Source organism: Eurytemora carolleeae, unplaced genomic scaffold, assembly GCF_000591075.1.
Source record: "Eurytemora carolleeae unplaced genomic scaffold, Eaff_2.0 scaffold948, whole genome shotgun sequence".
In the NCBI taxonomy this organism is placed as follows: domain Eukaryota; kingdom Metazoa; phylum Arthropoda; class Copepoda; order Calanoida; family Temoridae; genus Eurytemora; species Eurytemora carolleeae.
Window position 1 is genome coordinate 1 of NW_019396850.1, and position 16,646 is coordinate 16,646.

Genomic DNA, 16,646 nt, shown 5'->3' on the forward strand with positions numbered 1-16,646 from the left:
TATATCAATAAATTTATTTATTTATTCTTTTGTAAATAAAATGTTTTCAGAAGATTATTTCATTTTTACTGATAAATATACTTACATCTATCTGTAATATTGATAGAACAGAACTAGTAGAACAGGAACTTATAGAACAGGAACTAATAGAACAGGAACTAATAGAACAGGAACTAATAGAACAGGAACTAATAGAATAGGAACTAATAGAACAGGAACTAATAGAACAGGAACTAATAGAACAGGAACTAATAGAATAGGAACTAATAGAACAGTAACTAATAGAACAGGAACTAAAAGAACAGGAACTATTAGAACAGGAACTAATAGAATAGGAACTAATAGAACAGGAACTAATAGAATAGGAACTAATAGAACAGGAACTAATAGAACAGGAACTAATAGAACAGGAACTATTAGAACAGGAACTAATAGAACAGAAACTAATAGAACAGGAACTAATAGAACAGGAACTAATAGAACAAGAACTATTAGAACAGAAACTAATAAAGCAGGAACTAATAGAACAGGAACTATAATAGAACAGGAACTAATAGAACAGGAACTATAGAAGAACAAGAACTTTATTAGATCACGAACTAAAGGAGAACAGGAACTTATAGAACAGAAACTATAATAGAGCAGAACCTAGAAGAACAGGATCTATAGTAGAACAGGAACTAATAGAACAGGAAATATAGCAGAAAAAGAACTATATTAGAACATGAACTATAGAAGAGTAGAATAGGATCTTATAGAACAGGAACTAAAGGAGAACAGGAACTTATAGATCAGGAACTAATAGAACATGAACTATAGTAGAACAGGAACTATAATAGAACATGAACTAATAGAACAGGAACTATAGTAGAACAGGAACTAATTGAAAAGAAACTAATAGAAGAGGAATTGATAGAACAGGAAGTTATAAAAATTGATTAACGAATCAAAATGGAGGAAAATCGGTCAAGGTTTTTAATCGAACATATAAATAAACAGAGAAATAGAAGATATAGCTTGATCCTTCCTTACTGCAAACCAATATGGGCACGCTCTCACGCAGATATCAAACATTAGTTTTCCCTTTGAACTTGAGTTTGAAACTAGCTCTTAGCATTTTAAAATGTATTTGAAAAAGTTTAAGAAAGTTGGTGCAGAGGTAAAACCAAAGTTCAAGGCGTTGAGACACTTTAAAATCAAGGCTGTCTATAATTAAACAACTTTTATAGTTGTTAATATCTCAGCGTCTTACTATCTTACTTTCATGAAAGAGAATTAGGAAATTTATAATTGTTTTAAATGATTAAAAATGCAATAAACAAGGTGAGTAATAGGAAGAAATTATTTATTTATAAAATAAAACAGCAAAAAATTTAAAAATAAGTATTTGAATAGAGATTGTGGCCGCAAATATTTCCCCCAATTGTAAAACGGAAAGGAAGGAAAGGAAAAGAAAAAAAGATATATATTGTTTAATTTTTTTTTAATATCTATTGGTAGATTAATAGCGTATTTCGACGATGAACTAACAATTGAAATAACAATTATAGATTTTACGCTAATATTGAAAAATTAAAAAAGGTGTATGAAAACATTGGTTCTGCTTGTAAACATCTTCAATTAAATTGCTATTTGCATCCCACCTTTCTGGAGCTAGGTCTCCGTAAAAAAGTTTTTTATAAAATTTAATTGAGCATTCAAAGTTTAACATTGTTTTATTTACTTTAGATTATGTTGTTTGCGTTTACGAAAGAGTGGAGAAAAAGTATTTTCCTTGAAACCATTTTTATACATGAATTCTCGGCTCTGATTGGCTGGTTCACAGCATCACTGGCCAATCACATCTCTCCATTTACCGTCAAGCCAATCAGAATCAGGGATCTTAATCAGAGGGCGGAACTTGGACAAAAAGCTTAGGTTTATTTTCTTTACGGGAGAAATGTTCAAATCAATTTTTCATATTTAGATTTAAATTTTACCATTTTTATCATTTATATAGTTATTAAATGAATTTCTCATGACTCCCCCAACACCCCAAAGCCGTGAAAAGCTGTTGAAGCTTGATGTTGGTTTTGCGGCCGTTCTTCTCTCGTTAGTAGATGAAGGTACCCTCATCATCTCACAGCATTATGCAGGATACAGGATACAGGATACAGGAGTCCTACTCTAGGATACAGGTGGATGAGGGTGGGAGGCAAGAGTCGAGCCCCACCTCCCTCCATGACTGGGATATTAACGACCCCGATATTCCAGCAAAAGTTCATCTTTATGTAAGTTTTTAGATTTTTAGGTTAAGTTAAGCTAGAAAGTGATTTTTTTAGTGAAATTTACCGACACATTGGGACACACTAATATATACTGGGACACAATGGGACACACTGGGACACACTGCATGGAACACACTGGGACAAACTGGGAAACACTGGGGCAAACTGGGACACACTGGTACACACTGAGACAAACTGGGACACACTGGGACACACTGAGACAAACTGGGACACACTGAGACAAATCGGAACACACTGGGACACACTGAGACAAACTGGGACACACTGGGACACACTGAGACAAACTGGGACACAATGTGACACACTGGGACACACTGAGACAAACTGGGACACACTGAGACAAACTGGGACACACTGGGATATGCCCAATTCACAATGATATCTTGTGAAACTTTGTCTCAGCAACAATGACGAAGATTTTGTGACAATTTTTCATAAAGCAATGGGATAATGAGATGCATGATAATAAGATACATGATTATGATAATGGGATGCATGATAAGAAAATGAAAGTTCAGACTGATTGAGAAATGGAATCAAAAAATAATTGTTGCTTGACTGGAACAAATTTGTTTGTCTATTGTATTTAAAGAAATGTTGACATAATTTCACGTAAACAGTTATATACTTGATTTACAACGGTACACCTTTGTCGGAGAACATTCACTTAGATAATTATTCTTGATTTTCTTTCATTTTTGATTGCGGGTTCTCTGAAAGTGTCCAGCGGATTTAGTATTGCAGCTTTACAAGGAAGTAAATACACAGAATTATTGTATTTTTAACAACGATATTGTTCTAACTTTTACTTATATAAAGGTTTAAAGTTTACTGTTTCAATTCAACTGTTTAACTTGAACACCCCCTGTCATTTTAGTTTGAAAACGTGTTTCGTGCGTTCAACGCTTGATAATTAATTGCTTTAAAAAAAATGAAAAATGCTAATAACAATAATTGCATGAATGCGTTATCATATTAGATAAATAAGTGACTTTACATGGATGAATAAAAAATTATATTGGATGAATGGTAAATATATTGGATGAATTCATGACTATATTAGATGGGTGAATGACTAGTTTTGACAATATAAACATGACTAGAGCATACACTCGCCTAATATGGTCATTTATAAATAGCAACAACAATAACAGCCAAGAAGAACAAGAAGAGCAAGAAGAAAAATAAAAACAAGAAGAACAAGAAGATCAAGAAGAACAAGAAGAACAAGAAGAACAAGAAGAACAAGAGGAACAAGAAGAACAAGAAGAACAAGAAGAACAAGAGGAACAAGAGGAACAAGAAGAACAAGAAGAACAAGAAGAAAGAAGAACAAGAAGAACAAGAAGAACAAGAAGAACAAGAAGAACAAGAAGAACAAGAAGAACAAGAAGAACAAGAGGAACAAGAGGAACAAGAAGAACAAGAAGAACAAGAAGAACAAGAAGAACAAGAAGAACAAGAAGAACAAGAAGAACAAGAAGAGCAAGAAGAGCAAGAAGAACAAGAAGAACAAGAAGAACAAGAAGAACCAGAAGAACAAGAAGCACAAGAAGATCAAGAAGAACAAGAAGAATAAGAAAAACCAAGAAGAAGTAAAACAGAATAAAAGCAATACTTTTTAAAAAAATGAAAACTTGAATTTAAAGTTTGAGATGATAAAAAAAATTGTTTGTATAATTACAATATCTATGTTTAGATATCCCGAGGAGTTGACCCCTGGGCTGAATGGGCTGATGGGCACTGCCGCTATATATTCCAGGCAGATGGAGACGAAGCAAAGAGGCATTCAAGCGGATGGGCTATGCGTAATACTAATAATCATAATGTGAATATTCTCAAGAAATCTTGCCTAGGAGTCCTTGTATGCAGTCTCAGGTAGAATAACAGGTTGTTTAGAAGAAATGTTTAAACATTTTTTATTTATCTTTATTTTAATAAATGCACATTCTTAGATTCACATCGACATCTTTAAACCCCTTGTTTGAGCAAAAATGATATCTTTGCTTTTTTCCTTTGTATTTAGATTTTAATTTCTAAAATTTCTCAAAAATCTGTTTTTCTTATCGTTTTTAAGATGTAAGTTTAAAGGGCTGGGTACTGTTGTGAATCGGGCATTGAGTTAAATCGCAATCATGTCGACAGTACCTTTAAAAAGACAAAAACAATAATAATTATTATTCTAGATGTGTTCTTCCATCTGGATCGGCGGTAACCATCCGTCCGGCGATTTGTGATAAAGCCCGCCGAAAACAGCAAGGAAAACCCTGCCCCGCTCCCGGCTGCAGCGGTGTACTAGAAATACAACCTTGCCGGTAAATATTTTTATCGTTTTCATTTTTGTTTACGTTATGTATATTAGCTTTATTAACTTTATACACATTTTTGGAGACATGTTTCTGATATAGCAATTTTTTTTCAGGTATAACATTTTTGGATTTTATGTTAGATTAAAAAAATTCTGTCAAATCTTGTACATTTTTTTCAATTGATTTTCTTTAATTTTATTTTATGTTTAGGCAAAAGGCTACCATGATCACGCTAAACCAGAGTCAAAAACTCCTTCTGAACTAAGAAAAGCCACTGCCTTCAAGCAACGGAAATTTTCGGAAAAAAAGCGCCAAAAATTGGAGCGAGCACGCCGGAGTCCAGATACAAAGGACTTCTTCTGCATGCCGGAGCATGCTTCAGGGTTTTGTCCAACCAACTCCACGGCAGAGATGAATCCAGTGTTTAAATGCACAGGAAGTATGATATTTTTTTCTTAAATTTTATGCTTTTAAATCTTAAAGTTTGAGAATTTCAAAGATGTTTTAATCAGAAATGTTTAATTAAGAAATCATCCTTATCTCTTTGAATATAACTTTCTGTTCCTTTGCATGCTTTTGCTGAGTAACTTCAAAGTCTGAATTCAATTCAGGGGAGCAAAGATTGTTTTAATCAGATGTTTTAATTCCTGACATAAACTATTTATAATTTCTGTCTTAGTATGCGGAGGTAGCGGTGAAACCTGTTTTTGTTCCCCTCATTCCTACTCATCCTCCTCATTCTCGGAGGGATGGATCAACCCTTCATCCCCATACCACAGCATGGCTCCCTCCTCCCCTTATCCAGGGATCACACCACCACCCACTTTCCAGACGATAACCCCGTCTTCTCCGTACCAGTGGGGGGAGGTGTCCTCTACCCAGGACCTAGCCGCAGCGACATATCTCCGGGAGTTTGAGGAAGCCTACAGGGGACTACCAGCGGGTTGTGTACAACAACATCAAATGATGGCTCAATCTCAACAAAACCTGATTCAAAATGAACAGCAGCTGTCAGAAAACTGTCATCTACAAACAGAATACTATCAGACTGGATTCAGTTCAGACAATGACTTCTTTCAACCTAGTGAAATTTTTCACCTAGATCAACCATTAACAGAGCTCAAGTACGAAAATCTGCGAACCAACAGATTTGAAAATCCGCAAATTCCTCCACCACTACAGCTGACCGAGATTAACCGGTTAGAAAACCAGTTTTCACATCCTCCTCCTCCTCCTCCCCCTCTAGCTCATTGCAAATACGCACCAGAGGACCGATTAGTACATGAAAAGATAGAGTTTGATAATCCCGGGGATTATCCTGATATTTACACTTTTCCCCCACATCGAGACAATCAGAAATTCCCCCTGTATAATCAGGAAAGGGCAAACAACCAAACATTTTCCGAGGATTTTCCTTCAGTCAGTAATTACTCCGGATTTGAATATACCCCGTCTCCAGATGTTCTAGACTGGAGATTGCTCCAGGAGGATGGGCCGCAAAGGGTTAATGTTTACCCTGAGAGAGTTAGGTCTGGTCGGGTGAATCAAGGAGCTAGCAGTGGGTCGGTTAATTTTGACGTTGCATTATTGTGACGCTAATTGTACATATTCTGTACAGCAGAGGCGTATTCAGGGGGGGCTATTGGGGCTAAGTCCCCCCTGGACCAGTGAAATCTAATGATTTCAGGGGGTATTCAGGCCCTTACGGGTTCTGAGTTCCCCTCCCCTCTGGAAAAAAAATAAAAGTAAGCCCCCCCTCTGGAAAAATTCCTGAATACGCCCCTGCTGTACAGCAAACATGGGTATTAAATAGAAATAGCATCTAGTCAAAATAATGTTCAAAAACATGCAACATATTCACAAACATAATTGTACTGTACTATGTACTGCAGGTGTACAGTTTTAAATGTGCTTTAAGTCTGTTACCATATCCTATGTGCCTAAATGTATCTTTAATGTACTAAAACGTACTTTTTCATGATATTAAACTAGCTTTATATTCATATACCATGAAATATGTACATTGTACAATTAATATACAATGTATATATATTAATTTAAACAAAGTCTGTGCAATCAATGTTAAAATCAAAATATTAGAATAAAATTTTAGATACAATTTTACTTTTTTGGGGAATTCTAAACGTTCTCATGTTTGTTCCTTGTTCTAAACTTTATCTTGTCTGTTCCTTGTTCTAAACTTTATCTTGTCTGTTCCTTGTTCTAATAATAATTGTTAAATGACTGTACACATATTTCAAGTGACCCTCCATGTACAGAGTCAGATTCAAAATTTTATCCTTCAAATCTTTGTCTGGGTGAAAATGATTGATTTTTATTATTCTGTACTATATATATATTTTTCAATTGCGGTTCTCTGTAAAACTTAAAAGTGATTTGCGCATTAACGGGATTTTGATATTTGAACTGAGAATTTAGTATTGTAGAAAAAAAATTAAGATTAGGATTTGAGACATATAAAACGTTTTACTGAGTTTTAGCACAAAGTCGACATTCAAAATCATTCATTTTAGGTTGAATACGTTTTGAGAATCGAATTTTTTAAACTATTAAATAACGGTGACTAAAATTACAAAATTCTACAGTAGACTAATTAGATGTTTAGGAACATATTTCTCAATTGAAGTTTTCTCAATAAATTAATGTTAAAATCAATTAATTCTTTTTCATCGTTATATTGAATTTTTAATTCTTTATGAATTTGTTTGCAGATTTCTTCAAATTCTTTAAATGTTGTCTTTTCAACAAAAATTCCGGGAAATCAACAGAAAATGTTTGTGAACAATGAGACATTAGAGAAATCATTTGCTGAACAAGATTTCTTGTTTTCGATGAAAAGAATTAATTTTCATTTTCTTAACCTGTTCCTAAGCAACCAATTAGTTTACTGTAGAATCTTTAAATACATTTTTCGTAGTCGTTTTTAAAATTTTTTTTTCAAAACCAATTCTCAAAATCGTCAAAAATGAACAATTTGCGCTTTTGCCGAACAAATATGCACAGTAAGAACATTTTATATGTCTTAAATAATTTCTAAAAAATGTCTCCACAAAACTACATTCGTATTTCAACTACCATACATTGCCGGTTCCTTTAAAGCAGAGATAGAATAATTACAATAATTTCCTTTGTTTTGCTTTTGGAAAAGTAAGAATTTCCTCCATTGTTTCTTCAAAATATTTAGTTAATAATATAGTTAAGTGTGCCATCAACGATTTAAATTTTACCAATGAAACTTTTATCTGGCCGTATCGATAAAAAAACTGATAAGATTATGTATACACATTTTACGAGAAGAATCTTTATACAGTGAAATACAATTAATAACAAATACATCGAAAGAACTCATCATTTCTGATAATGGAATGTTGCAGATATTTAGTATTTTAATTAAATGATTATATCGAACTCTTTAAAACTGTTCCCGCATATGCATGGATATTTATTTATTTATGCAAATACTGAGATTTACGTAAAATAGTATACAACTGATTGAAAAATTGTCAAGACGACATTTGATAAATTCTTCCGATTTATTCGTTATTAAGGGTTTCACTTTAGATACAAATTTAGACCTATATAGTATATATAGCACAGAGATCAAGAAGCAGTTGTTCATCAATTTTCAAGAAATGGTTTAAATCCCAACTTAGATTACTTAAGACTAGGGTTTAAAATAAAACTTCTAATGTTGAGCTCTCAGAGCAGAGAATATCAGAAGTTTTTTTGCGCAATTAATTGTTGCAGCTGTAGTTTTTTTTGCGGAATTCAAAACATTTCGTAAAATGTCGCAACAAAATGCGAAATTTCGCGAAATACTAACGAAAGTTTTCGCATTTTTTCTCAAAAGTTTCCGTTCGCTGGAAACCCTACTTAAGACCGAAAGGACAATAAACCTGAATAAAATATAGTTTCAAATTTTCCACTGATTTATAATTTCTTAAAATGTAAAATGTTCTCTGTTTAGTTAAAAACTATTAAATTTCAAATTACAAAAGACCTAAAGGGACTGTTGGCGTAATTTGAAGTGACCCTTAATGTAGATAATGGTAATTCCAGATTTACAACGGTACCATTGATCAAAAATGTGGAAGATACCGTCGTTTTTCTGCAACTCGAAAAGTGTTTATTTCTGTGAGTTTCTCCATTGCTTCTTACAATACAATACTTTACCAGACAAAGTTTTTAAGGGTACTAATGTGAATACACTACACTACACTACACTACACTACACTACACTACACTACACTACACTACACTGCACTACACTACACTACACTACACTACACTGCACTACACTACACTACACTGCACTACACTACACTACACTACACTACACTACACTACACTACACTGCACTACACTACACTACACTGCACTACACTACACTACACTACACTACACTACACTACACTGCACTACCTCATTCGAAATAAAACTCTGTTGATATTGTTTTTGTTTAACTAATACAAGACTTGCATTAAGATGCTTCAAACTTCTTGACTTTACCAATCTTTATAATTGAGAAACAAAAATATTTGTTTTGTTTTTGAATGCATGGTGTTGGGTCTACTATATGGGACGGTTGACTCAGAGCCAAAAATAACATTTTCAAAAATAATATTATATATCAATAGAAACATTGTACATATTTGAATTCTGAATATTATCTTGAATTATCTAACCTACAGGAGAAGTTTTATTCTTTACAGACTAAAAATTCTTGCAATACAGCGATCTTAAAATAAAAAGAAATCTTCTGCCTTGACTGTACAGTGTATAGTCTTTCAATGATTTAAAAATATAAAACTGTATTGTTGCAGGGAATCATAATTGTCTCTCTGAAGTCTGTAGGTAAACCTGTAATTAGATAAAAAGAAAAGATGTTAACAAATTATACGATAGAAAGAAGACAAACAGAATTATAAAAAAAAACTGATGAAAAAAAAATCGATTTTGGAATTAGACTCAAAAACAGAAACCCCAAATTCTGGAACAAAAAATGTTGAAATTACTTGGAAACAGAATTGACTTTGTCTGATCAAGTAACTCAAAGTTTTTATTTTTTAAAACTGTTCAATTTAATTTGTGGTTTTTCTGCAATAGTGACTTGCGCATTTATTGGAAAAATTCGATAAATTAACAACTTTTTTGCGTTATTCTCCGCATATTTGATCAAATAAAGGTTTCAAGGGTACCGTTGTAAATCGTACACTGCAAATTTTGCATGCTTTTATTAACAAAAAAATACTTTTAAAAAAGAGTTGTTATATATTTGACACCACTTTCCCAGCACTTACGCGCGAGGGTGAGGATCAGTCAAAATAGACACATGAAATTTACACATGAAACGAAGAGAGAATAAAACGTCAGAATAATAGTTAGAAAATATTTAGATACTTTAGAAGAGAGAATGACTGGATATTGGAAAGATAAAAGTAGAGAGTAAAAATATTTGTATATTGTAGAGTGTATATTGTAGTGTGTATATTGTAGAGTGTATATTTCAGTGTATATATGTAGAGTGTATATTGTAGTGTATATATGTATAGTGTATATTGTAGTGTATATTGTAGTGTGTATATGTAGAGTTTATATTGTATATTGTATTTTGTAGCGTGTACATTGTTTATTGTATATTGTATATTGTATATTGTGTAATGTTTATTGTGTATTGTGTATTTTATATTGTATATTGTATATTGTGTAATGTTTATTGTGTATTGTGTATTTTATATTGTATATTGTATATTGTATATTGTATATTGTATATTGTATATTGTATATTGTATATTGTATATTGTGTATACCTCTATGGATGCAGAAAGGAATAATGAAAGTTATTAGGAAAAAATTCTGTTAAAAATGCTAAAAAAAACTTTGAAAAAAAACTTGCTAAAACGTGAAAAAAAATCTTAAGCTTTTCTATAAATATTTAAACAGTAAACAGTTCAACAGAGATAACATTGGCCCGCTAAAAGTAAATGATGTTATACTTGACGATGATAAATTAATAGCTGAAAACTTGAATGCCTATTTCTCAAGTGTATTTACTATTGAAGATTTAACAGATATGCCGAACATTGAACATTTGAAACCTGAAATTATGATACTCGAGTCGGTAACTTTTACCCCAGAAAATATTAAGCAGAAGTTAAAAAAACTGAAACCTTTTTCAGCTCCGGGGCCAGATGGATTTAATTCCAGCCTTTTAATAGAACTTTCAGAAGAACCTTGTTTTTGTGTTTGTTATTTACAAAGTCTATGAATGAAGTGTTCCCAAAGAATGGAAATGTGCAAACGTTACACCCATTTTTAAGAAAGGTTCAAAGCTCAATCCTGGTAACTATAGACCAGTTTCTTTAACTTGTATTATTTGTAAAATTATGGAATCAGTTATTAAAGGGAGTGTTCGCGAAAAATGAAAGGGGGTATAGGCGTAATGCGATAAAAAAGCGCTTTTGATCGCTACTAATCTTACTTCTATCTGTTGCGTATATAAGGAGAAAATTGTAAAAGACGTCACATACCGAATAACTTAGCGGCCGTACAAATTGAGAAAATTGCAACATACGACTTATACCATAAAAAATCAATTTATTTGCAAACAAATCATTTAGATATTACATCCTATAGTCATCGATTATCTTTCGCCACATTTGCGTATAGTTTATATTTTATAATATTTTATTTTTTAGAAAACGTTTTTAACGAATTTCGAAAATTGTGAGTGGTGCGCGGCTTTCTTAGATAGTTGCGCAAGCGACAAGAGAAATAAACAAATGTGGCGAAAGATAATCGATAACTATAGTTTGTAATATCTAAATAATTTGTTTGAAATTAAATTGATACGGTCTAAGTCGTATGTTGCATCTTTCTGAATTTGTATGGCCGCTAAGTTATTCGGTATGAGACGTCTTCAACAATTTTCTCCTTATATACGCAACAGATAGAAGTAAGATTAGTAGCGATCAAAAGCGCTTTTTTATCGCATTAAGCCTATACCCCCTTTCATTTTTCGCGAACACTCCCTTTAAGGACTCATTGGTTGAACATTTGGCAAAGAACAATTTGATTTTTAATTCTCAATACGGTTTTATGGCCAAAAAATCATGTCTTACCAATTTGCTTGAATATTTGGAAAAAGTTTATGAATACATTGATCAAGGACGTTCAGTTGATGTGATATATTTAGACTTTGCAAAGGCATTTGACAAAGTGCCTCACGCTAGGTTATCTTCCGTACTCCAAGCTCATGGAGTAGCAGGAGAAGCTGTTAAATGGATTAACAACTGGCTCGAAGGGAGACAACAGAGAGTTGTGTTGAACGGAGAAAAGTCAGAATGGCTACCAGTAACTTCAGGAGTACCCCAGGGGCAGTGATTGGTCCGATCCTTTCCGTTATTTTCATTAATCCACTGGACAGAATAATTGATCAGTTGACTACGATACTGTCCAAATTTGATGATGACACGAAAGCTGGAAGGGTGATTAATTGTGAAAATGATAGAGATCTACTGCAGAATGCGATAGATATTCTATTGAAATGGTCTTAGGAATGGTTAATGGTTTTTAATGCCAGTAAGTGCAAAGTGATTCATTTTGGTAAAAATAATCCCAAGTATTCATATACCATGGAAGGTTTTGCTCCAGGAGGAACTGTTCTTGAGTCTTCAAAGGAGGAGAAGGATATAGGAGTTATTATCTCAGATTCTCTTAAACCTTCTTCTCAATGTGCAGTTGCAGCTAGAAAGGCTAACCAAGTTCTGGGACGAATGTCAAGATCATTCCATTACAGGGACAGGTTCACTTAGATCAAATTGTACAAGGTATATGTTCGACCCCACCTTGAGTATGCAGTGCAAGCATGTTCCTCATGGACACAAGAAGATATTAATCTACTGGAGAATGTGCAACGCAGAGCTCTAAGAATGACGTCAGGTCTGGCAGGTCAAACATATGAGGAAAGATTGATTGAGGTTGGTTTAACCTCTCTAGATGCCAGACGACTTCGTGGTGATTTAATACAGACCTGGATAATTCTACATGGATATGATAATGTTGATAAATCTTCTTGGTTCAGCAGAACATGCGAGACAGCGAATAGACTGACAAGACAAGACAACTGCAGTTTCAATTTAAATGTAAAGCAATTCAATTCTAACGTGAGAAAAAACTCTTTTTCTGTGAGAGTTTTAAACCCATGGAACAGTTTGCCAGACTATATTAAAGAGTCTAAAACCTTAAACATTTTCAAGAACAGTTACGATGATCATGTGAAAAATGTCGAGCATATATAGTGAAAAATATCAAGTTTAAGAATCGCTTTTTATTACCAAAAATGGTATCTAAGCGAAACCAGAACAATATATAACAATATATATATTATATATTGTATATTGTATATTGTGTATTGTGTATTGTGTATTGTGTATTGTGTATTGTGTATTGTGTATTGTGTATTGTGTATTGTAAAATTTCCTGCCTCAAGTTTTGTTTATTTTCTCTGTTAACATTTAAATTGGAAAAATAAACTTGAAATTATGATTTCGTCTTCCTTTTCTGTTAAAGATATCCTCCAAAACTGCTGACAATTCAAAAACAATAGCTTTCTTCTTAAATAGTTAAATAGATTTGTAAGAGTAAAAGAAGGAGGAATTCCAAAGATAATTTACGAAAACGAAGAGTATTATAAAAATCTACGGTCGCAAGCATATTAACCTTTTGGTTTCTAGTTTATATTCTAAATCTTGGTCACGAAAGAATTAAATGCCTTAACCTAACATAACCCCACATATCGGCTATGACTTTGACATTTTGATAAATATGGCTACACCGCTCGGCCCAGTAAATTGTCTTAACCTAATCTTGTGTATCCGACCTACAAAAGTTGTGCATTTCAACCAAAAAAATCTGTGCATCCGACCTACAAAAGTAGCGCATCCGACCTACAAAATCTGTGCATCCGACCTACAAAAGTTGTGCATCCGGAACATCGATCCTTATGGTAGCACTGTCAACTACATATCTGACTATATCTGCAGTTCCTGCATATGTTGGATTAACAAAATAGAATGTACTTCCGACCTACAGCTGTCGTTGGACCGATGTTGTGAAGATCCGAAGGACTGATCAGTACTGTAGGACAGAAATTCCGTAGAACAGAAGGAATATTACCGGGATTTTAAATACAACTTGAAAATCATATTTTATTTCCTATATTTAGTAAATAACAAAAAGTAATTGTGCAAAAAATGTTCAAATTTTGAGCTTCCTTCTTTGCGTGTTATTACCTTTACCTCTACAGTCCCTTTACAGACAGACCTTTACCTCTACAGTCCCTTTACAGACAGACCTTTACCTCTACAGTTAGGGTTGTTAATCGTTTTTGTAAACGATCGTTTTTTGTTTCGTTTTCAAAAACGATCGTTTCGTTTTCAGAAAAAAAACGATCGTTTTTAAAAACGACCCACTCGTTTTGAACTTTTAGAAAACGAATAGCGATCGTTTTTTAAAACGATCGTTTTTATTAAAACGATTTGCGATCGTTTATTATACGATTGTTTTTAAAAAAACGATCGTTTTTGAAATTTTTTTTATTGACAATTATGTTAACGATCGTTAACGAAGGGTCGTCGTTAACGAAGGGTCGTCGTTAACGATCGTTAACGAAAGGTCGTCGTTAACGATCGTTAACGAAGGGTTGTCGTTAACGATCGTTAACGAAGGGTCGTCGTTAACGATCGTTAACAAAACGATCGTTTTTAAAACGACCATTTTAAAAAAAACGAACTTTTTAAAAAAAACGATCGTTTCGTTTTTGATTTTTCGTCGTCGTTATAATAACGAAACGATCGTTTTTCTAAAAAATGAAAACGTTAACATCCCTATCTACAGTTCCTTTACAGACAGACCTTTACCTCTACAGTCCCTTTACAGACCGACCTTTACCTCTACAGTCCCTTTACAGACAGATCTTTATCTCTACAGCCCCTTTACAGACAGATCTTTACCTCCACAGTCCCTTTACAGACAGATCTTTACCTCCACAGTCCCTTTACAGACAGAACTTTACCTCTACAGTCCCTTTACAGACAGAACTTTACCTCTACAGTCCTTTTACAGACAGAACTTTACCTCTACAGTCCCTTTACATACATACCTTTACCTCTACAGTACCTTTACATACATACCTTTACCTCTACAGTCCCTTTACAGACCGACCTTTACCTCTACAGTCCCTTTACAGACAGATATTTACCTCTACAGTCCCTTTACAGACAGATCTTTACCTCTACAGTCCCTTTACAGACATAACTTTACCTCTACAGTACCTTTACAGACAGATCTTTACCTCTACAGTCCCTTTACAGACAGATATTTACCTCTACAGTCCCTTTAAAGACAGACCTTTGCATCCACAGTTCGCTACAGACAGATCTTTACCTCTACAGTCCCTTTACAGACAGAACTTTATCTCTACAGTCCCTTTACAGACAGAACTTTACCTCTACAGTCCCTTTACAGACAGATCTTTAACTCTATAGTCCCTTTAAAGACAGACCTTTACCTCTGCAGTACCTTTACAGACAGATCTTTACCTCTACAGTCCTTTTACAGACAGATATTTACCTCTACAGTCCCTTTACAGACATAAATTTACCTCTACAGTCCCTTTACAGACAGAACTTTACCTCTACAGTCCCTTCACATACAGACCTTTGCCTCTACAGTACCTTTACATACAGAACTTTACCTCTAAAGTACCTTTACAGACAGAACTTTACCTCTACAGTCCCTTTACAGAAAGATCTTTACCTCTACAGTCCCTTTACAGACAGATCTTTACCTCTACAGTCCCTTTACAGACAGACCTTTGCAGCTAATATGTTTTTAAACCCTTTCCTTCCCACGAAACATGACAATTTGTGAATAGATTTGAATATCTTCTTCACTAACTGTATTAGATATTAAAGACTTTTTCCCGTTAACTTCTTTAAAAATATTTGACTCATAAATATTTTACTTGTAAAAATTGTAATCTATAATTTTTATAAAATATTTTTTCATAATTATGGAAGAAGACATTTTAAACTATTCACCAACTGTCATGCTGCGTGAGACACCCTGTGCAGTCTATATATATTTATACAAGGCTTTTAGGGCACTTCGCGCCCATCTTTTATTTAAGTTGTGAACATGTTCTTTTTGTTTACATTTTAAAACAAAGAACAAAATTTTGCGGATTTTTAAAACAAAAATCGCGGATTTTCAAGAATTCAATTTTTTTTACAAAATTAAAAACCTTTTAAAAGACATTTTTTTATCATTCATAAACCTTTCCTGTGGTCACGTGATGTCCCACAAAAAATTTGGGCCCGATCAGTTCAGCCGTTTTGACGTTTATTGGATACAAACAAACAGACACCCAAACAGACAAGCCAAATTTACATTTACTAGCCTCTTCTAAATTAATTCTGAACATGTTCTCTTTGTGTACATCGTAAAACAAAACAAAAATAATTTGCGGATTTTCACAATAATTTCGTGGATTTTTAAAATTTTCAAAAATTTGATGAAAATCGAATTTTGATGGAGACACATATTTAAAATTTTGATCATTAATAAACCTTCCCTGTGGGCACGTGATGTCCCACAAAAAATTTGGGCCCGATCGGTTCAGCCGTTTTGACGTTTATTGGATACAAACAGACAGACAGACAAGCCAAACTTATAGATAGAAGATATAAAGTTGTAATCTTTGTTTGTCCGATAGATAATATAAAGATAATAAATAGATAATATATAGATAATTAAAATAGATAATATATAGATAATAACTAGATAATAAATAGATAACTAGATAATATATAGATAATATATAGATAATATATAGATGATAAATAGATAATATATAGATAATATATAGATAATATATAGATGATAAATAGATAACATATATAGCTAATATTTAGATAATAAATAATGATATATAGGTAATATATAGATAAGGGAAGACGACAATAAA

The 16,646-nt window shown here is 33.2% G+C and overlaps 1 protein-coding gene across 1 annotated transcript; it reads left to right on the top strand.

Annotated features, from left to right (window-relative positions):
* Window positions 1-2,048: 2,048 nt before the first annotated feature.
* On the top strand, window positions 2,049-6,616 carry LOC111709377 (uncharacterized). The gene is given in 6 exon segments (XM_023483031.1): window positions 2,049-2,270; window positions 3,988-4,166; window positions 4,475-4,605; window positions 4,652-4,710; window positions 4,808-5,036; window positions 5,277-6,616. Coding segments are annotated over 6 exon segments (1,683 nt in total). The 5' UTR covers window positions 2,049-2,099; the 3' UTR covers window positions 6,191-6,616.
* The last annotated feature ends 10,030 nt before the right edge of the window (window positions 6,617-16,646 follow it).